A 25,155-nucleotide genomic window follows, 5' to 3' on the forward strand; every position below is an offset into this window, starting at 1 on the left:
AGACAAGTTGCAGCGCATATAAGTCACTGGATGCTTACAATTATGTTGTTTGCGACCGTGTACGAACATCAAATATCCTGACACAGACTCGGAGTTTTGTGTCTTGAAGGCAGCGCTGTGTGTGAGGCTCAGGTCATTGTAAACAAGTCAGAGAACTACGTCCTCACAGCGGACTGTACCTGCATGGCAGCCTGAGTACTTCATCAAACTGCTTTTCTAGCTTGTTAAGAGTTTTCTGACTGCAGATATAATTGATTTACAATGAAAAAAATATATATATACTGTTCCAGTCACACTGTGAGACTCGCTCAACCATTCATATGTGAGTCTGCTCAGACTTTTGACTGGCACTGCATTTTGTAATCTATAGTGTGATTAAATATTAGTTTAAAAATCAGGACTCTCTGAGTCCAGCGATGCTCACCTGTAAATAGCCACACTACAGTTTAAAAGCCAAACAGCCGACCAGCTCCTGCTGTTTAATTTAGATACCAGACATCCCACAACGGAAGATAAATAACTTCACCTGATATAAAATGGGCGCTTCAAATGTGAATATTTCTGATCCTGTCCTCAGTCCTGGTCGTGTCCAATTTTTATCAATACATTTGATAGCTTGCGACCACAGACGCCTCCGTTTTCTCTCAAACAGCTGTGATCCCGTGGGATTCGGTACAACTTCAGTCCACTTTTGGTAGAGTAGAAATTCTGACAGCCAAACACGCAACAGCAGACATTTTGATGCTGACATCGCTTTTAAATCACGTTTAAACACTGAGCAGTCTCCTCGTTCTTATTGATTTGAATGGGGTAGCAGTTCACTTCCGTTGCCAAAATGCGCGCATATCCTTTGATGACGTAGGCTGTAAATGGGTCCATTAATCAACATGTCTGCAATGAGCATCAATGTAAATATGCTGGAGTTAGCACAAAAGCTAATTTTCATCCATTGTCCTAAGGCAGGTAAGACCAAAAAACACCCAACAAGATAAAGAGCAGAGAATAATACAAACATCATCTATATAACACATAACACAACATAAAATTACAGTAAAGATAGGACACCCTAACAAAATAAAGTAATGACTGCACCTCCAGTTAGTTTTCAGCCAATGTTTCAAAGAGTTTTTAAAGCTAGAGTAGGTGCCACAGTTCCTGATATAAGCTGGCAGTGTGTTCCACAACTGTGTGCCTCTAATGGACACCACTGTTTGGCCAAATTTTGTCCTGCGCCACTGTACATTACAGTCACCTCTGGTCAGTGCTCTTGTGTTTATTGTATTGCTTGTTTTTTTGCTCATAAAATACATTAAAGGAGGGGGAGCAAGTCCATTTAAAACTTTATAAATAAAGCAAGCATCCATAAAAATCGGATAACTATCAAAATCCAAAATATTGTACTTGGTTATGATGTTACAACAATGATACTGTAAAGGCTTTTTATCGAGAATTTTTAGTGTTTTCTTAAAAAGAGACTTTAAGGGCTTCAAAATGGTCTCTGAAGTGTGAGACCATGTAGTATAACAGTACGCTATATGACTGAATATCATGGCATGCATATAAGCCTTTGCTGATTCTGTTGTCAGAGAAGGTCTTATATGTTTGAAGTTTGACAGATTAAGTTTATTTATGGTTGAAATTCTCTTTACATGATGCTTAAAATTTAATTTGGAATCAAAAACTACTCCAAGGTATTTAAATTAATCAACCACTTCCAATGTCTCTGCATTGACCAACACAGATGGCTGCTCGCTATCTGCTGGCAGCCGAGAAAAAAACATACAAACTGTTTTTCTAAAGTTAAGATGTAAACCGGAGACCTTGAGCCAGTGAGATTTTGGTGTCATGGCGTCGGAAAGTACTGCAGCAGCTGCATTTTTTGTTTTCGCATGAACATACAGTACAGTATCATCTGCATATAATTGTATTTTTGCAGTTTTGCAGACATTGGGTAAATCATTAACATATAAGCTAAATAATATTGGTCCCAGTATTGAGCCCTGTGGGACTCCAGCTGAGCAGGTAAGAAAGGTAGATTGTGAATTTTCCATTTGTACTGCTTGTTTTCTGCCAGACAGATATGATTTCATCCAGCAGAGGGCACCATTAGAGAAATTAAAATGAGTCAATTTAACAAGAAGCATATTGTGATTGATGGTGTCAAAAGCACGTTTCAGGTCAAGGAACACAGCACCCACAAAGCTGCCCTGATCTAGGTGAAGTTTTAGATTTTCCAGAAAATAGCAGGTCGCTGTCTCTGTGGAGTGATACTTTCTAAACCCAAACTGCATGGGATGGAGAGAAGTTGGGCTGTTAATTAAATGCTCTGTTAACTGTGCAGCAACCCATTTCTCTGCAGTTTTTGAAATGTTTTGGCAAAATACTTATAGGACGGTAATTCTCTGGATTTGTTTTGTCTCCTGACTTAAACACTGGGATAACCCTAGCAATCTTCCATCTTGATGGCACTACTCCATATTTAATGGACTGGTTAATTATATGTGCAATTGGACTTACAAGTGCCTCTTTATGAAGCTTGAAAAAATAACTTGTCAAGCCAAATATGTCTCTAGCCTTTGAGCCTTTTAGAGACGCTATCATTTTTATTACATCAGTGACAGAGATTTCTTGTATACTAAATACTGGAGCAGGGGTGGGCAACTCCAGGGCTCAAAGGCCGGTGTCCTGCAGGTTTTAGATGTGTCCCTGATCCAACACACCTGAACCAAATGGCTGAATTACCTCCTCAGTATGCAGTCAAGTTCTCCAGAGTCCTGCTAATGACTTCTATATTTGACTCAGGTGTGTTGGATCAGGAACACATCTAAAACCTGCAGGACACCGGCCCTCGAAGTCTGGAGTTGCCCACCCCTGATCTAGAGAATTGTATGAGATATCAGGGTGTTTGACATGCATTGTTAGTTTGTCAATTGAACTAATAAAAAATGCATTAAAGATATTAACAATTTTACTTAAATCATCTATTGGTGATTTAAGCCGTGCATTTTTGCATACTTGAAGCCGTGCATTTTTAAGATTATCAGCATTGTTGCACCCTAGTAGCTTACTTAAATTTTCCCATATCATTTTCCCATTTCCATTTGCTCCTTTTATAATGTCATTGTAAAAATTAGCTTTTGAAGTTCCTTTACTCAAAGATTTCTTAAAGGCTCGATCTCTTTCTTTAATCAGTTTTAAAATGTCACTGTTAAGCCAGGGTAAATTATGTTTTTGTTTCCTAAACCTACCTATTTTTGTAAACTGGCTTAAAATTTCATTGACACTTTTGATAATGTTGTTAGTACAAATCTCAGTATCATTATATTCCAATACATTAGACCAATTTTTTTTTTCAAGTTCAGTCTGAAGATGCTGCTGCAGATGTTTAGGAATAAAAAGTTAGGATCTATCTTTAGTGATTATAGCTGGATGCTGCCTATTCATTTTTCTTGAGCAGAAAATAAAATTGTGATCAGAGAGACCTGATAGAAGGTTAAAAGTTTTCAAAATTCTATCAGGTTTATTAGTGAAAGTCAAATCAGTAGTTGTTTTGGATGTATTTGTTATTCTTGTTGGCCCATTTATAATCTTTGTTAAATTATATTTGTCAACAAGTTGTTTCAGTTTTTTCCTATCCAATTTATTGTCCCAGTTGACGTTAAAATCACCCAATATCTTGTTTAATATCTGTTTAACAGCTGTTCAATGTGTGTTTAATGGCTGTTTAATGTCTAACATCTGTTTAATGGCTGTTACTGGAGGCCAAAGTAATGCCATCCAGAGTAAGTATTTGGTTCGACACCATGTTTCTAAGATTTGTGGGGCTGAGTTCAAGAACTTCAGTTTTCTCTGAATTTAGAAGCAAACTTTGATAGTTTTCTTCTTTCTGTTTTGACTTCTATCAGTTATTTTCTAATGTAATAATAAAATATATGAATATGAACTGTAATTCTGGAATGTGCTCAGCTTCACCATCTGTGATGTAGAAGAACAAAGGGAGAAACAAATCTTGCTCTCCTCGCTGTTGCATAAATTGTAGATGGGTGGCTCTGCTCCACACCTGAACAGGTGCAGTCAGGGATTAAAGCTGCAATCAGTTGACTTGCTCTTTGTGGATTTTAGCACCTGAACTCAACAGTTTGTTCAGTTTTATTTCAGTAACACCAAATCACAGCAACAGCCACCTCAAGATGCTTTATACGGTAAGGCAAAGACCCTACAATAATACAGAGAAAACCCAACAATCTGACAACCTCCTATGAGCACTTGGCAAGAGTGGGAAGGAAAAACTCCCTTTTAACAGGAAGAGGTCTCTGGCAGAACCTGGCTCAGGGAGGGGTGTAACGAACACCAATAGGATTGTCTTTGATAGGTGTTTGTTCCCTCAGTGGCTCAAAGGTCTCAAACCTGCAGTAACGAGGAGCAGGAAGGAGAGAGATTTGTGGAGGGAGTAAAAGCTGTGAGTAGAATAAATACTCCAGTAAAGCACGGATACCTGAAAATACAATAAGGAGGTACTTGTACTCTGTTTGGTTTACTGGATATGTGGAAAAAGGACATGTGTCGTTCCATAAAGTTTGGTTTTGCGGATCATGAACTCGAGTATCGCTGGGCTTTCCTGGTCGTCATGTGATGCTCGTTTGTCCTGTGCACGCAATCAGCAGAAAACTGTGTCACAAACCTGCAGCAGAGATGCTGAAGGACTTCACAGTGCTTTTCTTTCTTTTTGGCCTGCTCTGCTCTGCTCTGTCCAAACTCTGGGGTTTGGCCCTGGTTTTAGGTTTGGGTGGGTCCCGGCTAGTCTGACTGTGTGGTTTAACGGGGTCAGTAGTTAGTGCTGGGCTGGGGCTGGGGCTGCTGTGGCTCTCAAGTCCAAAATAATGACTGGATGCAAGTGGCCTGGATGGAGGACTGATTGCTGACTCAGAGAGGCTGGCAGACTGTTTCAGTGATGTTATCCATGAAGGCAGCACAGCTGTGATGCATAAACATGACCAGTTTCAGCCTAAAGGAGACATATTTTGTCCTCAGGGACTCCACTAGAATCCCTGCATCATACAGCAGTGCTTATTCCAGACTGTTATTCTGGCCTTTCTGTAACACAGAGCTCACTTTCCTCTGATTCTTGAGTAAAGAAAGGGGATTAGCTAAGACAGAGCCAGAGGACAGGATATGGAGCGAGGGGAAACCTGTGAGCACGGCGGACCATGACTGCCTAGCTTTTTATTAACTAGCAGAAAGAAGTTAAACAGTCCTGGAAAGTCCAAAGTCCCTTCCTGTGTTTCTGAAACAGGTGCAGAAAAAGCCCTGAAGAGGAAGTGCAGGTTTGAGCCCCGTGACCACACCAACACTTCATAAGCCACAGTTTAACAGGAATCAAACCCACATCCTCCTCGGCCCACTTTCACCCTGCAGTGTTTCACCGCACACTGATGACTGAGTGATGTCTCAGCACGTCCATCCTTGGACGCCATCCAGGGAAAATATTCATCTTCTCCTGAGTGTTTATGAGTCAGCAGCTTTTACAGATTCTGAGCTGGTTTTCTTCTGTGAATCACAGCGTTTGTATTTAATACAGTAAAACACTGAACACAGTGACAGCACCGTTATTGACTCTGGACGGGATCAACCCTCCGTCTGCAATCAGACTGTCTCACTGCCTCAGTGTTTCTGTCAGGCCGTCTCTGTTAAAAGAAGAAAAGGCCAGAACACGTGGACGTACCGAACCTTTAGAGCCTTCACTGAGAAGCAAACACATGCTGCACTGTGGGCCAGTGAAGCTTTGCTGACAGGCTGATTGCTCCACTTTGTTCTTCCAGGCAGTCTTAATGGTCCACATATTTAACCCTAACCTTTCCAAAGTGAACTAAAGCTCTCACTTTAAGGAAACAAACATGACTTTATGTCCAAAATATCTGTGTGTTGTACTGAAAAGATACAAACGGCAGTTAAACTAGTACTGCAGGATGGTACAGCAATCGTGGTGTAGTACCCACTCTGCCCTGAATCCAATATGACAGGAAATACCAGGCAACAACATCCGGGTTGGAAAAGTGAAGCTAATGTGGAAGAGCATCAATCTGGCAATCCTTTGACTGTCCAGCAGGGGGCGACTCCACTGAAGCTTGTGAGAAAATGAACCTCCTGCTCAGCTGATCTCTGAGCATAAAATCGTGATTAATGCCTCAGCGAGCGTAGTCACTCCGTCCCACATGAAACAACACTGGCAGCAGCAAAAATGCTTCAAGCCTCACAGCAGCTACGTCCATCTTTTACCAGCTGCAGGAAGTAGGTTTTCGTCTTTCCTACAGCAGGAAAAAAAATCTTTCTGCTAATGAGTACTTTCAAAAAGTACATTTTATTAATGTCTGTTTATCTCAGTTTGTTTTGTACAGTGACATGTGTGTGACTGCATTGTTGTTATGAATGCTCTGATTTATGAACTGTGCGTCCGTCCTGCCCACGCCCTCTAATAGCTTTGCCCTTACTTTGTGTGTCTGGATGGAGCCCACAGTACCGTCTCTGTGCTGTGTGCGCTCTCACAGGCAGTCATTGTTCACAGTCTGACACTCTTAAACACACACTGTGCCAGTGAATTCACAATGGAAACCATCTGTGTGTGTGTGTGTGTGTGGGCGCGTGTGTGTGTGTGTGTGTGTTGATCAGAGTTGTGGGGACACTCAGGGTGCACAGTCACTTTGTGGGGACTCTGCTTCCTCATGTGAAAACAAAGCAAAGATACAGAGAAAATCCTAACGTGAAGCCTCGGATCCACTTTAGGATCCCGTCAGCTCGCCGAGGAAGATGTAAGTGAGCGACAGACGCACAGCTGTTAGCGCTGGGCAGTAATGTGACCGAGGCCAGTCTGAACAGCTGATTAGAGACTTTCACACAGAGACACACGTCATCAACACCAAACTACACTTGTTTTAACACTCACGTCACAAATCATGGTTTGATACCTAAAAACAGACATGTCCACAAGTCGAAGTCGAAACAGTCTGATGCTACTTTCCCACCGCCGAGGAGCCGGTGCTCGTGCCAGTGCTGGTTCTGGTTCTGGTTTCAATGAACCGGTGAAACGCTTAAAAATGGGCCCACCGTGTTTCTGTGAACTGCTCCTTTACGTATGAGTGTGGGCGGGTCCTCATCTGGACACGAAGCCAAAGCGCACAAACGTGGGAGAACACGCTCCCCTTTCTGTGCTGCAAATACGTTTTAGGGTCCAAACCAAACTACTGCAGCATCTGTGTGCAGCACAGAGGGAAACACAGACAGAGATTAGAGCAAGACGACAAGTACGCACTTTGTGTCCTTTTATCTGTGATATGAACTGATACAAAGCAGCAAGTTCAGCCTTAGAGCCCAACCTAATTCACAGCCGTGAACATCGCTTCGCTTTTCTCATGTAATACACATGTAATATGGTAGAAAACTTGATGTTGAGACGGCAGAGTCACGCCCTTCTGCCGCTTTAGGCTCGGGTTCTTGGTTCAGGACCAGCTAGTTTGTGGGGCCGGAGCTGAACCCGTTTTTCAGCCAAGCATCGAGTGTGTTCGCGGTAGAAAACCCGCCTAATGGTTCAAATAATGGCACCGGCTCCAGAACCCTGTTGGTGGGAAAGAGGCTTGAGTCCACCATGATCCTTTGCCCCCCTTCTCCCCCCCCCCCACGTAGTTCTCTTTCCTAGCAGCTCTAACTGAAATGACAAAGCTGCAAAAAGACTCCTTCCATGCTGATGGCCACAGCTGAAGCTTTCAGTAGATGGAGTCGGTACACACCAAATCTATCAGTATGTTTTATTTTTTATTGCATTTTTCCCATGAAAAACAGTGCCTGGTTAACTCTGTGTTTCCTGATCGAGCAGATAAATCTGTAGCTCAGCTCTGCAGACCACACACAGGACAGGAAGTCCTTTCCCTTCCTGCTGCTTCAAGATGAATTGGGGAGGGGTGGGTGGGGCGGGTCTCAGGCATACACATGTGTACTGATGCTATATAGCATCAACCCTGACTGTAACTTGGAGCTGGATTAGAGAAACTCAGCAGCCACAAACTAAAGAAGCAGCCTCATACATGAACTCGGCACTGAAGGCTTTTTGATTGGGATCCAAATTTACAGGCAGATTTTTTTTTTTTTTGAATTATTGCATAACAAACAACCACAGCTCTATAGTACTGGTTCCTCTCTGTGTGTTTAACACTGCAGGGCCCAAAGGGGGGGGCAGCACCAGGGCCTCTTAAAGGGTTAGACCGGCTCTGCTATCCCATCAGTTCATATCAATGAGTCTCACAGTTAGTTTCCTTTAATATTATTATTATTATTATTATTATTATTTTTGAAGGCTGGGTTATGAACGAGGTAAAAACCTAAGAAGTTCAGTAGCACAGAGCATGACCCATATGAGAAGCTCCCAGAGTACCTTTTTGCTTAAAGATTCAATCTCTCCCAACCCCCTGTGTTTGGGGCTTTAACGATGGGGGGACTGGGGTACTAGGGTACTGGGGGCCGGGGGGCAGCGGAGCGCTGTTTGGGCCCCTCTGCACTTTGATCCGGCCATCGTCGGACCGCACTTTAGCCTAAATCTGATTTACAGATTTCCATTACGGGGCGTTTTTGTGCCCACGCCGGCAGTGAAGCCAGCCTCCCCCCCATGGGTGGCCCCGGGGGAGGTCCCGGCCCGCTGGGGGTCTGGGGGAAAGAAGCGGAGGCGCTGTGGCGCATGAGTCGGCTGCAGGAAACTCCCACTGTAGGCGTTTCTTCCCGGTGGCGGTACGCCGACAGACAGCGTCGATGAACGGCGCGCTTCACGCGCTTCTCTCCGGGGGCGAAGAAGAAGGACGGGGCGCGTCTGGGATTACTCCGCCGGGACTTTAGTGGCAACTAGAGCCGCTCGTTCAGGCTCCTCACACTCCCGCGGACGCTCGAGTGTGCTGTTGAAATCCCGGGACCGACTGACGTGTGCTTCCTCCTCCGCTCCGGATCCAGGAGCTCGCTGACCGTGGATCAGCCCGCACAGGTACCGCTGCTGTGACCTGAAGCTTTGTCTCTAAATACTGCAGTACTTGTACTATCAGAGTTGGCTCATGCTCAGGTCAGAGAGGAAAGTAGTAGATGAAAGTAGAGGAGTGCAGAGACTTCACAGAGTGGAGCATGCGCGCTGTTCCTCTGCTGGAGACTCATTTCAGACCTGTGTGCATCAGCAGGAGCTCCTCAGTCATGAGCTCACTTAAAAATGATTTGCTTACAGGAACAGATCCAGGTACAGGTAGCACTCTGCTCAGGACTCACAGGCTTGAACCATCAGAGTTTGGATCTCTCTGTGTGTGTGTGTGTGTGTGTGTGTGTGTGTGTGTGTGTGTGTGTGTGTGTGTGTGTGTGTGTGTGTTGGCTGGTCTGGGTTCAGCCACAGTAGGCCCTCCTGTGGGTGGAGGTCAGTGATCTCCATCAGTGCCATCCAGCAGCTGGAAGCATGTCTGTGTGTGGCAGCATGAGTGCAGATCAGACACCTGTGTGTGAGATCAGTGCTTTCAGTCCATCATCATCATCATCATCATCACGCTGCAGTGACCTCACAGTTACCTTCAGCGTGCTGCGGGGAGTTCTTTGGGAAAATGAATTTATTGAACTTAAAGACAGACTGGCTTCGGTTTGTTCCGGCATTGGAGGACAGGGAATCTGTCCCAGGGCCTCACTGTCACTCAATGATCCAAAAAAGCTTTGAATTTAGAATCAGATGAATTGGACAGTCCTGTCCTCCATCCGGGGAGGCTCTTCATCCAGCCAAGAGCTGTAAAGCTCCAGAAGATTCATTCTCAGGTTCCTCCAGGAAAACAGTGCATCCTCACACGTCAGCAGCTGGAAGCCCAAAATGCGCGGCACTGGGTCATTCCACGGAATATTTCAGATTTAAAATAAGATGTTTGATTGAAGCTGAGCGATCTGCACGAATCTGTTATGAATACAGAAATCCTAAAGCTCAAATTCAAGAAGAGCTCATTGACGTCTGCGAGTGGGTTCGCTCAGCGTCACAGAGACTGCGTGTGCTCAAAGCCAGCAACAGGAAAACACACCAAGCATCAGTTCATCCCCTGCAGGCCACAGAGTTTTCTGCAGAAATACACACAAATCTCAGTTTGGAATTTCCCATGAAGAACGGAGCAGAGCGAGTAAAACCCTGAGCTTCACGTGAGAAATTATGTTTGCTGATACGTGCAGCTGAAATCCAAACAGCACACAGCTTCAGTCGGCTGCCTTTGACTTTGAAATGTTGGCGGCTCAAATGAAATGACTTCATTGTTGTAACTGAAGGAAGTGGATCAGTGTTCAGTCACATGCTGCGTCTGCGCCACTGCAGGCGGCAGTTTGGATCTGCAGGTCCGTCACTTCACAGCTGCTTTTGCAGACCCTCTGAGCTTCAGCTGCAGACCGTCTGAGCTTCAGCTGCAGACCGTCTGAGCTTCAGCTGCAGACCCTCTGAGCTTCAGCTGCAGAGCTGCAGCAGACACTTTGCTGGTGAGACTTTCACAGACCTCTGTGACTCTCACTGGGATTTGATGCTGTTAAATCATCTCACAGTGAAAACCTGAAATATGTTGCGTGTGCGTGACGAGTCTGACTCATTTTTCCACTCAGACATCCCAAAGCCTGACTGTAAACCAGCAGCTGGTTCTTCTTATTTCTGCATCCCTTCCTACCTGTTTCCTGCCTTTCCCTCCTTCACTTTAGTGTCTGATTTCTGAGGCACTGCCTCTTGGCTGGCTGCTGTTTCCGGCTCAGATGGATACGGGGGGGGGGTCTGCAGATTCTGGTGTAGGTGAGGACGTGTAACAGCCAAAGTTTGTTAGGCAGGCTTAAAGGTTTTTCTCAAAGTGCTGTGATGGTAAGAGGCTAATGACGTCTCCTCAGACTGAGTGTCACAGACACGGTGAGAGCGTCAGTGCCTGCAGAGGCAGCCGGCCGGGGGTGAGAGCCCCCCGTCTCCTTATGGCGGGGGGCTCTCAGCCACAGTTAGTGAGAGTCAGGAGCTCACCAGCTGTGAGGATCAATAATGTGGAGGCAGCTTTCCAGCTTTCTCCTGATGAGGCAGATTAAAGCATCATAAAATCACCTCCACCGGCACTCAGACCAGAAATAATAATAATAATTTATTATTACAGCGTAATGAATTCAAACAGGACCCCGCCCTGCCGCTCAGGCTGCTGTGAGGCCGTCAGGTAACATGAAGGTTCAGTGCTTTTGTGCGTACAGGCTGCAGCCGGGCCGTGGCCCTGCAGGCAGCCAGGCAGCTGCTCCTAACCACAGGCTGCTCCAGAGACACAAAGCTTTTTAATCAGCTGCTCTAATTCTGTGATGTGTGCAGGACTGGGCCAAACCACACCAGAAATGTCACCTCCCTGTTTTCCATAAATATTCCCCTCGAGTTTTACAGCTGCTCACGTTTATCGCTGAAACTGGTTCCTGAAGCCTCGCTACGCTTCTTCTATCTGAGTGTGTTTGTAGGCCACAGCCAGCCTGCTGTGTGTGAGGCTGCAGGCTGAATGTGCTCACTGTCTGTGTGTGTGTGGTTGGAGGGGGGAGGAGGCCGCTGTATTTTCCAGAAACTCTGGACTGGATGAATGTCTGTCTTTGCGCGCTGCGGCCGACACTCGCAGGAGGCTCTGATTAACTAAGGCGGCTGTTGAGTGCGTAACCGTGGCGCTCTCTGCTGTTGTGGATGCCACTCTCCACCGCACGCACATGCTCAGCACACATGCTGGTCGGTGCGGTGTGAAGCTGAAGGACTGATTCTGCATCATCCACACCCACCTGCGGCTCGGCCGGGGGGAGCGGCCAGAGTTCACCGTGTTTATGAGGCTCTTCAGACGATGAGACGTGATTTAAGGGAGCTTCTTCTCTGCTGCTCCGTGGATCCGTGCTGACCTTCTGTGGGAGGAAAGCAGGGTTTCACCCTTGAATGGGTTTCTGTTAGCTGTCCTTCCTCAGACCTCCCTCTCTCAGCCCCTCCTCTCCTGGAGGGACACTGAGATGTTCCCAAGCCGACCAAGAGACATCATCTCTCGAGCGTGTCCCGATCTCCTCCAGGTTGGTATGTTTATGTCTTAAACACCTTACGCAGGAGCGTCCTGGTCAGATGCCACTCCTTTTGGTCAGTCAGGAGGAGTTCTACTCCGAGCTCCTCCTGACTGACGGAGCCCCTCACCCTGTCTCCACAGGAGAGCCCAGAAAGCCTTCAGAGGGCTCATTCCTGCTACTTCAGCTTTATCAGCTCCATCTTCACCACAGCAGACCACTACTCCCCCCAAACTTGTGAACCAGAGCCTGAGATACTTGAGCTCCTTCGCTCGAGGCAGCACCTCCTCCAACCGAGAGCCACGGCCTCACACCTGATGGTGCTGATTCTCATCCCAACCCTAACACCGGTGTGAGGTGGAGGTTATGGGACCAGGACCACATTTTGAAAGCACAACACTTGGAAACAGATGTGAAAACAGTTGTGAAAGTAAAGAATCGGTGCAGCCCGTTCAGTCGATTACAGGAGTTCATCTGTACAATAACTCATTAAAATTGATGGGCCAGTTTATTTTTGTTAAATTAATGAACCACCACAAAGCTGCTGCTTTCATCTCCAGATTAGCTGTGACTGGTGTAGCTTTAAGGAGCATTTCTGCTGCGGTGATGTTTGTGTGCTCACACAGAAACAGAGCCAGGGATTCATGTCAGTGAGAACCCCTAACCCCTAACTTTAACCTTAAACAGGTAGGTCAGACTGCAGGCTCCTCCTCTCTGCTGCCACTTTGCTCTAGGAGCAGCGTTTCATGCCTTTGTGGAGACAAATGGTGGCAAGTTTGTTCAAGGCAGCATGCACATCGGTCTATATTTGACATGTGTCTAGCAGTCACCTCACAGGGGTCAAAGGTCATCATGTCTTCATGGAGCAGCTGCAGCAGCACCTGAAGCACCTGCAACACCTGAATCAGGCCGATTTCCATCCTCAGAGCTGCTGAAGCCCTCGGTCAGGGCATGGTGTCGTGGTCTGAACCTCAGGGCAGCAGGAAAGGTTGTGAGTCTCCTGTGAGTCTGACTTTATTGTCTCTGTGTTTCTGCTGCAGGGTGTTCGTTGTGTGGACGTCGCCGTACGTTCGTGTGTGAGGACACGATGTCCTCCCCTCGCTGCTTCCTGCTGGCTCTGCTGGTTCTGCTGGTTCACTTCTCTCTGGCTCAGTCCCGACCGGCCACAGAGGACACAGACACAGGTGAGAAGCTTCAGGGAGGTCTGAGTGTGGACCGCATGGTTAGAACCGGCTGAGGGACACACTCAAAGACCTTTTTTTAGACACTTCCTGCAGTTTAAACTGTGATTCCTTCCATCAAACTCTAATTAAAGCTGTTTGTGATCTGATTCATGGTCATAATCAATGAGCTGAAACTGGCTTCAAATCTACATTAGTTCTGTGTAAGAGACTGAAACAGTGGAGCTGAATCCAGGATCCGAGCGCCTGCCCGCTGAGCCGGACCTGCTGCCACTGCAGGAGATTCCTGCATGAAGCACTTACAGAGGCTTTCACACATGTAGCAGCGCAGGTTTATTCGTTGTTTCAGCCCACTGCTTCTTTTTCACCAACAGTTTACTTTTTCTGACTACACACCCATCCAGCTGTGATTGTAATTACTGCTCCAAACACAGTGTGGATGCACAAAGATTTCCTCTTTGCCTGAATATCAAAGCATTTCTTTGAGCTAAAGTTGATCCAAACTACAGTTCATGTTGGGGTTAGGCGCCTCTCTGTTTCTGGTGTTTTATGCACCATTGTTTTATGTACTATTTCATGAAACGATACTGAAACCATTTGCAGGGCATCGTCGGTGTGGCGCACCAGCAGCCGATGACTGAAATAGTTAAATATGAAGGTTACAAACAGACTCAGTTATCGTGTTAACAGGGAAATCTGACACACAGTAACTGCAGTCTGTGGTCGGAGCGCTGAAGCTCGGGCGGTGATAAAGTCGGTTCCCGGCAGCGCCCGCCTCGTTTTAACTGCTGCGGCTCGTGTTTGGGCCTCTTTTGTTTCTTTCATGTCTGATCTCATCTGTGGTCGTTGTGTTTCTGTCTCCAGATTATATAAAAGCTCATAAAAGTTTCCTGTGAGAGAATTTCTGTAACAGGAAAGTGACTTCTCAGGGTCTGCCTGTTTTTGGCTCCGAGCATCTGAAACAGTTTAAAGGGATTTTTTTTTTTTTTTTTTTTTGGTGGTGTGAGCGCTCAGCGTGCTGCTGATGGGCTGCAGAGCTGTGTGTGCCTGCGTGTGTGTGTGTGTGTGTGTGTGTGTGTGTGTGTGTGTGTGTGTGTGTTGCTTCTGATTATTCAGCTCTGCCTCCATGAGCAGGTCTCGTCTCCCTCTGAGCCTCGTGGCTGAGCATCCTGATCCCGGCCCCGTCTGGTTCTAAGCTGATGTGTTTTCCGGTAGCTGCACATTTCCCAGAGGATTTTACAGACTCCCTCCTTCATGTGTCTCACAGGGCTGGCTCTCCTTCTTTTCACCAGGGCCTCTGAGACCCTCTGACTGTTGGTCAGATAAAAATTACTCTTATTTTTATTCCTGGACTCTCCTGGAGCAGCTGTGCATGAGTCCCACTTTATAATAATCCTTCTTTATGTGATGCTGAGCCTCAGTGCAGCCCTCTGCCTGAAACAGCCTGCTTCAGGTGGTTCTTCTTCTAGACCTTCACACCTCCACAGGGTCACCTGTGTGCAGTCAGTCTCGTAGATTGGCGGCTTTTTCTGGTCGGAGCTTTTCCAGAACATCCATAAAAGGGCCACATGTTACCCTAACCCGGCCTCTGGGTGGGTCCAGGGTCCAGTGACAGTTATACATTGAGTCATACACACTCATCTGTACAGTCTCACCACCCCTGCTGCTGAGTCTGTTCCTGTTAAGCTGTATTTGAGGAGGACGGTCAGCACCAGCAGACGGTCTGCCGGGGCTGCTCCTTAATGCAAAGTAATGAAATGATCACGGTAATAAATTTGCAGTTGGCCAAACAGCCTTTGATCTTCTTCTTGATCTTGAAGTGAATCCTCTCTGCATCGTGTTTTCTGGCAGTAACTGCAGGCACACTCAGTCCTCGGTGTTTGGCTTGTTTAACTAATGACAACCCCCACCCCCACCCCCCCGGATGACTCCAGGGCTGGAGGGCTGTGTGTGTGTTTGCCTGCTGTTAATGATCCGAGGCAGGTCAGGAGGAGGTCTCTGAAGTTTGGGGAGTGATGGCGCTGTGGCGACAGCCCCTGTCTGCTGAGGAGGAGCACTTAAAGCCTCTTTTCACTGAGGTCAGAGGTTAATCTGTGCGTTAGAAGGGACTCACTGCACATTTCTAAACATGCCTTCTTTCTGAAGCAGATGCAGTCAAATCCTCTGAAGATGAAGAAGATGATGAGTCATCGTCAGAGGAAAATAAACTGTCCAATGAGCTGTCAACAAGCAACGAGAAGCTGCAGCAGCGTAAGCCTCACACCCTCCTCTCTCAGCTGCTGTGTCAGTGAGTGCAGACACAGATGATTGTAATCAGGATGTTTACCTCTCGTTAGCGCTGGCGCCGCAGTGGGTGATGCCAGAGAAGATGGAGAAGCTGCTCCATGCCGTTCCTGCCAGCAAGACGGTGAAGTTTCGATGCCAAGCGGGGGGAAACCCGGTTCCCTCCCTGCGCTGGTACAAGAATGGGAAAGAGCTGAGGAAGGACCAAAGAATTGGAGGCTACAAGGTGAGTTTCAGAGGAAACCTCAGAGCTCCAAGCAGCAGTTTCAGAGGAAGTCACTGAGTGAATCCAGCCATCATCCTCTGCAGTCTGTCCTGTAGTGTAACAGTCTTTGGTAGAAGGTGTATTTATCCTTTACCTGTGCTCTCTTTCAGATCAGAGACCACATGTGGACTCTAATAATGGAGTCAGTGGTTCCCTCTGATAAAGGGAACTACACCTGTGTGGTGGAGAATGAATACGGGAGCCTCCGACACACCTACCAGCTGGATGTAGTGGGTAAGAGTGATGATCTCTGAGATCATTTCCTCCAAACTGAACAGGAAACATCATCGTCTTCCCCGTTTTATGTCTCTCTCCATTTCTGACCCATCTGCTGCAGAGCGTTCTCCTCACAGGCCCATCCTGCAGGCCGGGCTGCCGGCCAACCAGACGGCGGTCGTTGGCAGCGATGTGGAGTTCGTGTGCCGCGTCTTCAGCGACCCGCAGCCTCACATCCGGTGGATCAAACACATGACTGTCAACGGCAGCAGAGTGGGACCGGACGGAGCGCCCTACGCTCGTATTCTTAAAGTACGCAAGTTCTAGACAAACTAGAATCCTGGATTTTCATTAGAGGCTGCAGACGATTGGCAGTAGATGCAGCCCGGAGCCTACCTGAGCCTACCTGAGCCTACCTGAGCCTGGTAGTTCTTAGATGATCACAGCTTTCCAAAATAAACGCTTCTCAAACTGTTCCCAACCTGCTGCAGGCTTCAGTCTGTATGAACTGATATGTGAGTGTCAGATATTTAGCACTTAGCTTAGTTACACATGGAAGTGCTCGTATGAATGGGTGAATACAGGTGCTGGTCATAAAATTAGAATATGATGAAGTTGATTTATTTCAGTAATTCCATTCAAAAAGTCAAACTTGTATATTATAGTCATTCATTACACACAGTCTGATATATTTCAAATGTTTGTTTCTTTTAATTTTGATGATTATAACTGACAACTAATGAAAACTCCAAATTCAGTATCTCAGAAAATTAGAATATTAATTAAGACCAATACAAAAAAAGGATTTTTAGAAATGTTGGCCAACTGAAAAGTATGAACATGAAAAGTATGAGCATGTACTGCACTCAGTACTTAGTTGGGGCTCCTTTTGCCTGGATTACTGCAGTAACGCAGCGTGGCATGGAGTCCATCAGTCTGTGGCACTGCTCAGGTGTTATGAGAGCCCAGGTTGCTCTGATAGTGGCCTTCAGCTCTTCTGAATTGTTGGGTCTGGTGTATCACATCTTCCTCTTCACAATAGCCCATAGATTTTCTATGGGGTTAAAGGTCAGGTGAGTTTGCTGGCCAATCAAGAACAGGGATACCATGGTCCTTAAAGCAGGTACTGGTAGCTTTGGCACTGTGTGCAGGAGCCAATTCCTGTTGGAAAATGAAATCTGCATCTCCATAAAGTTGGTCAGCAGCAGGAAGCATGAAGTGCTCTAAAACTTCCTGGTAGACGGCCGCGTTGACCTTTGACCTCAGAAAACACAGTGGACCAACAGCAGCAGATGACACGGCACCCCAAACCATCACTGACTGTGGAACCTTTACACTGGACCGCAGCCAGCGTGGACTCTGTGCCTCTCCTCTCTTCCTCCAGACTCTGGGACCTTGATTTCCAAAGGAAATGCAACATTGACTTTGATCAGAGAACATAAGTGTGGAGCACTCAGCAGCAGTCCAGTCCTTTTTGTCTTTAGTCCAGGCGAGACGCTTCTGACGCCGTCTCTGTTCAAGAGTGGCTCGACACGAGGACTGAGACAGCTGAAACCATGTCTGCATACGTCTGTGCTGGTGGTTCTTGAAGCTCTGACTCCAGCTGCAGTCCACTCTTTGTGAATCTCCCCCACATTTTTGAGTGGCTTTTGTTCCACAGTCCTCTCCAGGGTGCAGTTATCCCTGTTGTTGGACACTTTTTTCTACCACATCTTTTCCTTCCCTTCACCTCTCTATTAATGTGCTTGGACACAGAGCTCTGTGAATAGCAGCCTCTTTAGCAATGACCTTTGTGTCTCGCCCTCCTTGTGCGAGGTGTCAAAGGTCATCTTTAGGACAACTGTCACTCAGCAGTCTTCTCCATGATTGTGTAGCCTACAGAACTAGACTGAGAGACCATTTAAAGGCCTTTGCAGGTGTTTGGAGTTAATTAGCTGATTAGAGTGTGACACCAGGTGTCTTCAATATTGAACCTTTTCACAATATTTTCTGAGATACTGAATTTGGGGTTTTCATTAGTTGTCAGTTATAATCATCAAAATTAAAAGAAACATTTGAAATATATCAGTCTGTGTGTAAGGAATGAATATAATATACAAGTTTGACTTCTTGAATGGAATTACTGAAATAAATCAACTTTTTCCTGATATTCAGACTTTATGACCTGCACCTGTATAAACCTGTTGTATAAGTGCTTTGAGTGCTCAGCGGGTCAGCGCTCTGTGGGGATTTATCACGGTCTGCGGCGCTGACTCTGACAGGTTACAGGAAAGGCTGAATGTGCTGAATTTCAGGCGATACCTGTTTGGTGCTGAGTAGCAGCAGTTTAGCTCCGGGTTAAAGAACAGCTCCAAATGAATCCAGGTTCCCATGAACTGACTCCACAGATCTCAGACTGCTGAAGGACTTAAACAGATGTTTGTGTCTCTCTCAGACTGCCGGCGTGAACACCACAGACAGAGAGATGGAGGTGTTGAGTCTGAGGAACGTGACTCTGGACGATGCCGGAGAGTACACCTGCCTGGCCGAGAACTCCATCGGGATGTCCCACCACTCTGCGTGGCTCACTGTGCTCAACGGTATGTGAAGGCTGGCAGAGTTGACATGGACGGAGCCGAGCTCAGATCTCTGTTAATGTTCCTGCTGTGATCTCTGCTCAGACCCGCCCCCCTCCCCGCTGCCCTCTCAGACCTACCTGGAGATCTTCATCTACTGCCTCGGGTTTTTCATCGTCGTCATCCTCACGGCTGCAGCTGTCATCTGCAGGCTCTGCTGCGCCCCAAAGAAGAGTGACTTCAACAACCAGCTGGCCGTGCAGAAGTTAGCCAAGAGCATGCCTCTGAGGAGACAGGTGAGGAGATGGGTGAGCAGACAGGTGAGGCAGCCAGTCACGCCCAGTATGACATATCCTCTGTCCGCAGGTGTCGATCGAGTCGTCGTCCTCGCTGCAGTCAGGGATGTGTTTGATGCGTCAGTCACGTCTCTCCAGCGCAGCCACCACCATCCTGGCGGGAGTGTCTGAGTACGAACTTCCCTACGATCCTGCGTGGGAGCTGCCTCGTGACAGGTAACCACGCCTTCGCTGTCCCTCCCCCTGCATCAGTCTGCACCACACCTGAAAACAGTGCAGCAGGTCGTATCAGGGCAAAGACCACAATTACAGTTCTGACAGTAAATTTAACGTCAGTTATTTAAAATGAGTTGTTAACTTGAACACGAGGTTTTTTCCAAGTGTTAAACTCGTTTTATCACAGCACCTTGTAATCTGACTCTGTCTGTGACTAATCACTGACATCACCAACTGAGCCAGCGAGCTGGGCCTGAGCTGCACAGCATGTATCCCACACTTTATCTCGTCAGCTTCGTTCTGGGCCTTTCCTTAATTCTTAAATATAAAGAAAGTAAAGCCCAGTCTGCTCACTGTGTGCTTGTTGTCTCCAGGCTGAGTCTGGGGAAGCCTCTGGGCGAAGGCTGCTTCGGTCAGGTGGTCCTGGCTGAGGCCGTCGGGATTGACACAAACAAACCGACACGCGTCACAAAGGTGGCCGTGAAGATGCTGAAAGGTGAGCCCATCTTTAAACCGATACCAGAACTATGCAGAGAGCTTCGTGTTTCCAACGCCCCCTTCAGGCGCAGGAACACTGAGACAAAGTTGGTGCTGCTGCATCTGTAAGCCTCTTTCTTTGCAACCCACCTCCACCCCAGCTTCTCCTTCTCACCCTACCTCCATCTTTTAACGCATGCGTGCAAATAATAAAACCCTGCTAAATATAAATGACTGCAGAAAGAAATGCCAACCTTCTTTTGACTACTGTGGTGCTCCGTGAAGTCCCAGTGGAGCTCCACATACAGATGTGGGTGTGGAGCAGTGTATGGGCACCTTAGAACATGTGGATTTGTGCAGAAGCAGCTGCAGACAGTCTGACCTGTAAGGTGTTGTTGCTGTGTGCAGCCGATGCCACGGAGAAGGATCTGTCTGACCTGATCTCTGAGATGGAAATGATGAAGATGATCGGGAAGCACAAGAACATCATCAACCTGCTGGGTGCCTGCACTCAGGACGGTGAGCAGTCGGAGGCTTTTAAATTCCTGCCGTGGGAACGTTTGATGCTGACGGCTTTGTTTTGCTCTTCTCGGGTCACGGTGACCCGGAGCAGGCCCTCTGTACGTGGTGGTGGAGTACGCCTCGCAGGGGAATCTGAGGGAGTATCTGCGAGCTCGCCGGCCGCTCGGGTTGGAGTACTGGAGCGGCTCAAGGCAGGCGTCGCTGGGCAGCGTGGAGGTCGGGGAGCTGGTGTCTGCAGCGTACCAGGTGGCCCGAGGGATGGCGTACCTGGCATCAAAGAAGGTCGGGGGGTGCTCTTCATACCTCTACATTAATGATGTCATGAATTCTGTGATTCTGCCTTTAGTGTGATTTTCTAACGTCTGCATCACTTGGCTGAAATACACCCAGCAGCCACTTCATTAGGTATACCCAGCTCCATATTTCTCTCTCTCCGCAGTTCAGTATAAGCCTTTTGTTGTCTTATCCTTGCTGCAGGACTGCATCCCTCCCTGTAAGCTAAAATATGGAGCTAGAAATGAGCAGAAGTGTCCGTTATCTTTTAAGACTTATGCATGCATGCACAGTTTAACAGAGATGGCTGCTGGATGACGTGAATGATGTAAAAAGGGGCTGATGAGCCGTGCTGAGTGTGTTTGGGAGTCAGGGTGGAAACGCTGACCCCTCCTCTCTGCTTCAGTGCATTCACAGAGACCTGGCAGCCCGCAACGTGCTGGTCACTGAGGACAGCGTGATGAAGATCGCCGACTTCGGCCTGGCTCGAGACATTCACCACATCGACTACTACAAGAAGACCACCAACGTAAGCCCAACAGACTTTTTTTTTGGCGAGGTGAGATCCCGGGGGGGGTGCTGACGTGGATCTGAACTGTCCGCAGGGTCGGTTACCGGTGAAGTGGATGGCGCCTGAAGCTTTGTTTGACCGGATCTACACACACCAGAGCGACGTGTGAGTCCTTAAACCTTCCTCCTCCTGCGATGTCAGTGAGTCCTTCCTGTTCCTGTTTTCAGCGCACAGCGAGTGAAGCTCACGTGTGTTCAAGGTGTGTGGGCTTTTAAAGTCCTCACTGATAGGGATGGTCCTGTTTCTGTGAGCGCGGGTCGAGGGGGCAGCAGTCTGAGTGCAGGGGCCCAGACCTCCCTCTCTCTTCCAGCTCCTCCAGCCTAGTGAGGTGTTTCCAAACCAGCATGTCCGGGGTCTGCCCCAGGGTCTCCTTCTCGCCGTGGAGGGTCCAGGAAGCATCCTAGACAGATGCTTCCTGGCTCCTTTGGATGTGGAGGAGCAGCCCCAGCTGCCCTGTCTCTGAGGCTGAGCCTTCATAGGAAGCTCCTTTCCGCTGCTCGTATCGTGGTCACAGGTGAGGGCAGGGAAGCAGGTCGAGCTCTACATCTGCAGCTTCACCTCGAAGCTCAAACTCTGTTTACCACCAGCATCTGTCAGGCACGGGTTCCTGAGGTACCGAGCACCTTCCCAAACTGGAGTGGACGTCTCCACCCTTTTCTTGGCTCAGACCTGCTGATGCTAATTGTCTTCAAGGAAAGAAAAGCTAATTTCCTAATAAATGGATGTCTGGTGGGAATTTCTTCTTCTGACTGAATAGAAGATTTCCCTCGTTTGCACCGACAGCTGGTAGAACTGCTCTGCTACCAGCAGACGGTGATGCTAAATCACCAACGAGAGAAGGAGCGCTGCGATCTGCAGCTGTGGGATTAGCTGCTGGCGCTAAATGATCAGAGAAGACGACTGCGGCCGAGAAACAAACATGCTTCTTCACCAGCACGGACCTGCTTCCTCTGCAGTCGGCTCTGTCAATATTGAAGAGTGGTTCCACCTGAGGTGACCGCACCTGTCTGAGATTTCACTTACTGTTTGAGTTTATCCGTTTGATGGCCCGGCCGTCCCCTTCAGCTGAAAAAAAAAATAAATAAATCGGTCATCGCAGTAAGTGGTGGGATCGCAGAGCTCTTAATGTTTCCGGTGTGTTCACAGGTGGTCGTTCGGGGTCTTGCTGTGGGAGATCTTCACCCTTGGGGGGTCTCCGTACCCTGGCGTCCCCGTCGAGGAGCTCTTCAAACTGCTGAAGGAGGGACACCGTATGGAGAAGCCCTCGGCGTGCACTCAGGAGCTGTGAGTACATCTGAGCCTGTCGCGTCACAGTTTCATCAAACCACCCTTTCCTCTCAGTATGTGAAAAAATGAGACGTGACATTATTCTGTAAATGAATGTGAAACTGGCTGGCCTCCGCATATCTCCAGCTCACACGCCTTCAGCTGGGAATGGTTTGGTGGTGCCTGTGCAGGCGGGTGCTGGAGGTGGAGACTGAGCACCACACAGGAACTCACAGATGCTGTGGAAACGTGTTGATACATGATTTGAGATGCAGCTGTAACAACTCCTCCCCTGGGCTGGCAGGGGAGGAGTTTATGTAGTGGAGGTGATGTGAGGGCCGGGCTCCACTTTGTGCTGCTGTCCAGCTTTGTGTCATGTGTCTGGGTTGTGATGCAGTTGTGTTGTTTTGGTGTTCTGATTCACTGAGCTGTGCAGTAAGCTGTGCTGTGCGTCCTCGCAGGTATCTGATGATGCGAGACTGCTGGCACGCCGTCCCGTCCCGCAGGCCCACTTTCCAGCAGCTGGTCGAAGATTTAGATCGAAGTCTCTCTCTCACGGCCAACCAGGTAACACGGTTCTTACAACCAGCAGCTGGCACTCCTCCGCCCTCTGCTGCCACTTCTGAGGAAACTTTCTCTCATTTTTTCTCTTAATTGCAGTCAATAAGTTAGAGCGGTGGTTCCCAAGGTGGGGGCTGCGGCCCCCTTCTGGGCCACAAAGGTACTGAAGTGGGGGTCGGAGTAATAACAGATAACCAGTTTGAAATTACTCACAAGTACGTGTAGTTATATATTTATAATAAGGTGTTTATTTATGTAAAGAGTGAATTAAAACAGGTGGTTAGTTTGTGACTCATTACTCTGACCTGTTTGTGTCCCAGTGGCTCACATGCTGGATCAGCACTTTACTGTTTTAGCCATTCTGTGTTGTTTGTGTTTTTTGATATCCTTCATTTTCTCGGGTATTTTGATGAGAGGCTTCAAGCCAGGAAAATTTCACAAGCCGGTGCTATCAGACAACCAGTAAAGAAAAGTTTGAAGTGAGAGTTTCTGAAATCAGTTCGTTAGCTCGCATCTGCTTTTACTTCCGGTGTGATTCTGTGTGTTCAGGAGTACCTGGACCTGGCCGCCCCTCTGGTCCAGTACACTCCGGTCCAGTACTCCCCGGTCAGCACCTCTTCCTCAGCTCATTCCTCTGTCTCCACATAATCCTCGTGGGGCCCTTTCTCCTTCCTGAATCACCTTCCTCCTGTTTCCTGTGGAGCGGCGGCGGCCCTGGAGGAGAGCGGGCGGTGGAACGAGCTGCTTCGCCGCAGCCTGATGTAAAGAACAGCTGGACTGAGCCGGCCTCAGGAAACGCAGCATCTGATCTGTAAGCGGTGCATAGACTGATGGGAGACTTCCAGCCTTAACGATGTCGTCAGTGTGAATATTGTAAATAATAATTCGAGTTCCAGGAAGAGCATTTATCAGAGAAACGTGACATGAAAGGGAAACAGCAGAGAATTTAAAGTGCAACAAAATGCAGGAATAATTGTGTAAGTTTAATATTTCCCTGATGCTCCTGATTGCCTCGTTTATTTGCCTTTGTGTTTAATTTAATTCTCTGTTTATTTTTCAGTGTTTTGTGTGTCGGGTTTGATGTTGCATCAGTGTTACTGCCCATTTATGATAATGCACTTATTCTCCATCATTACTTCATACGCTGAATGTGTCAAATAACTGATTAACAGTATTAAAATATCTTTGAATTTCTGTGGCGTGATTTCATGTTTCAAACATGAGTTATTGATGAGGATGTCTGAGTCATCGGGAACCATCGAGGCCGATGATGTTTATTTTATTCTACTTTCTATTTCACATTTCATTTGTAGTTTGGTTTCACTTTGATCTCATCCTTCCTGGTGGGGACACATGGCTGCAGGAAGTGCCAGACATGACCATATTTGGGCGAGAGGGTACCGTGTCATCGGCTGCTTTGTTGGATCCATAACAGTTAACATCAATTTTTCCTATAAATCTGCTCAAGAAAGGAACCTTTTAATCAGAGTTCAGCGTCAGTGAATCAGGTAGGCAGCCGAGGTTAATCAGGCTCAGCTGCTGGTGTTCAGTAGATGAGACTTGGTGCCAGACTTGGACCCACTGACAGACCCCACGCTGCTGCAGGGGGTCCTGGGTTCCTCCTGGTGCCTCACGTGGTGAGAGTCTGCAGGCAGTGGTGGATCCCTCTGACTGACTCCCAACGCCCCCCTCACCTAAATCCTCTGGACATCATGTTTCAGTCCATCTGACAGGTTGCACCTCTGACTGTCCAGAAGGAGCTCAGTGATGCAGAATCAGATCCTCCAGGACACCATCCATCGTCTCATCAGGAGCCCCGACGCTGTCAAGCTGCATACTAACGACTAGCTGCTGCATCATCATCATCATCATCACTTTGATTTTCAGGGTGTTTGAGTTCAGTCTCTGTAGGCTGATCATTTCACACATTACCCAGTATCAGTGTTGATAGCTGCCAGCTTTTTCCCACTGAGATCTGATGAGTTTTTCAAGGGTTGATTGTTTTGAGCAGTATGCATTTTAATATTGACCCTGAGATGGTGTCACACTGACGGAAGACCTTGGATATGCAGATCCCCTTGTCCCCTGACAGGAAACATCCACTGGTTACGTGTGTGTGTTGGACAGGAAGAGTGTCTTCATCTGTGAGTCTTCATCATCACTCACACAAACACTGTCCTGTGGGCGGCTTCCTGAAGCAGCGTTTCTCTCCCTCAGAGAGGAAACGTGCTGTCTCAGGTGGTCGTCTGCAGCTTCCAGACACAAAGCTGCTGCTTGGGCGGCTCGCTCAGCCTCTCCTTCCTGGTTTCCTCTCCAGCGCCATCAATGTTCCCTCAGGCTGCCATGAAAGTCTCCAGACTTGAAACAGCTAGAATCTCCAGACAAAGTGCTCCAGCAGATC

The 25,155-nt window shown here is 47.6% G+C and overlaps 1 protein-coding gene across 4 annotated transcripts; it reads left to right on the top strand.

Annotated features, from left to right (window-relative positions):
* The first annotated feature begins 8,715 nt into the window (after positions 1–8,715).
* On the top strand, positions 8,716–23,901 carry LOC115777030 (fibroblast growth factor receptor 1-A-like). Of its 4 annotated transcripts, none has more exons than XM_030724839.1 (17): positions 8,716–9,019; positions 13,113–13,256; positions 15,399–15,503; positions 15,590–15,762; positions 15,912–16,035; positions 16,139–16,329; positions 18,452–18,596; positions 18,678–18,868; positions 18,939–19,084; positions 19,459–19,580; positions 19,970–20,080; positions 20,175–20,365; positions 20,763–20,885; positions 20,962–21,032; positions 22,074–22,211; positions 22,655–22,760; positions 23,304–23,554. In XM_030724839.1, the coding sequence occupies exons 2-17, from the start codon at positions 13,160–13,162 to the stop codon at positions 23,400–23,402; spliced, it is 2,133 nt and encodes a 710-aa protein (XP_030580699.1). In that variant the 5' UTR covers positions 8,716–9,019; positions 13,113–13,159; the 3' UTR covers positions 23,403–23,554. The 4 variants fall into 4 exon arrangements, with proteins under 4 accessions (XP_030580699.1, XP_030580700.1, XP_030580697.1 ...); XM_030724840.1 differs by having other exon boundaries at positions 15,402–15,503; positions 23,304–23,437; XM_030724837.1 differs by lacking the exon at positions 20,962–21,032 and having other exon boundaries at positions 23,304–23,901.
* Positions 23,902–25,155: the final 1,254 nt, after the last annotated feature.

The sequence above is a fragment of the Archocentrus centrarchus genome, unplaced genomic scaffold (genome assembly GCF_007364275.1).
Source record: "Archocentrus centrarchus isolate MPI-CPG fArcCen1 unplaced genomic scaffold, fArcCen1 scaffold_42_ctg1, whole genome shotgun sequence".
NCBI classification, from domain to species: domain Eukaryota; kingdom Metazoa; phylum Chordata; class Actinopteri; order Cichliformes; family Cichlidae; genus Archocentrus; species Archocentrus centrarchus.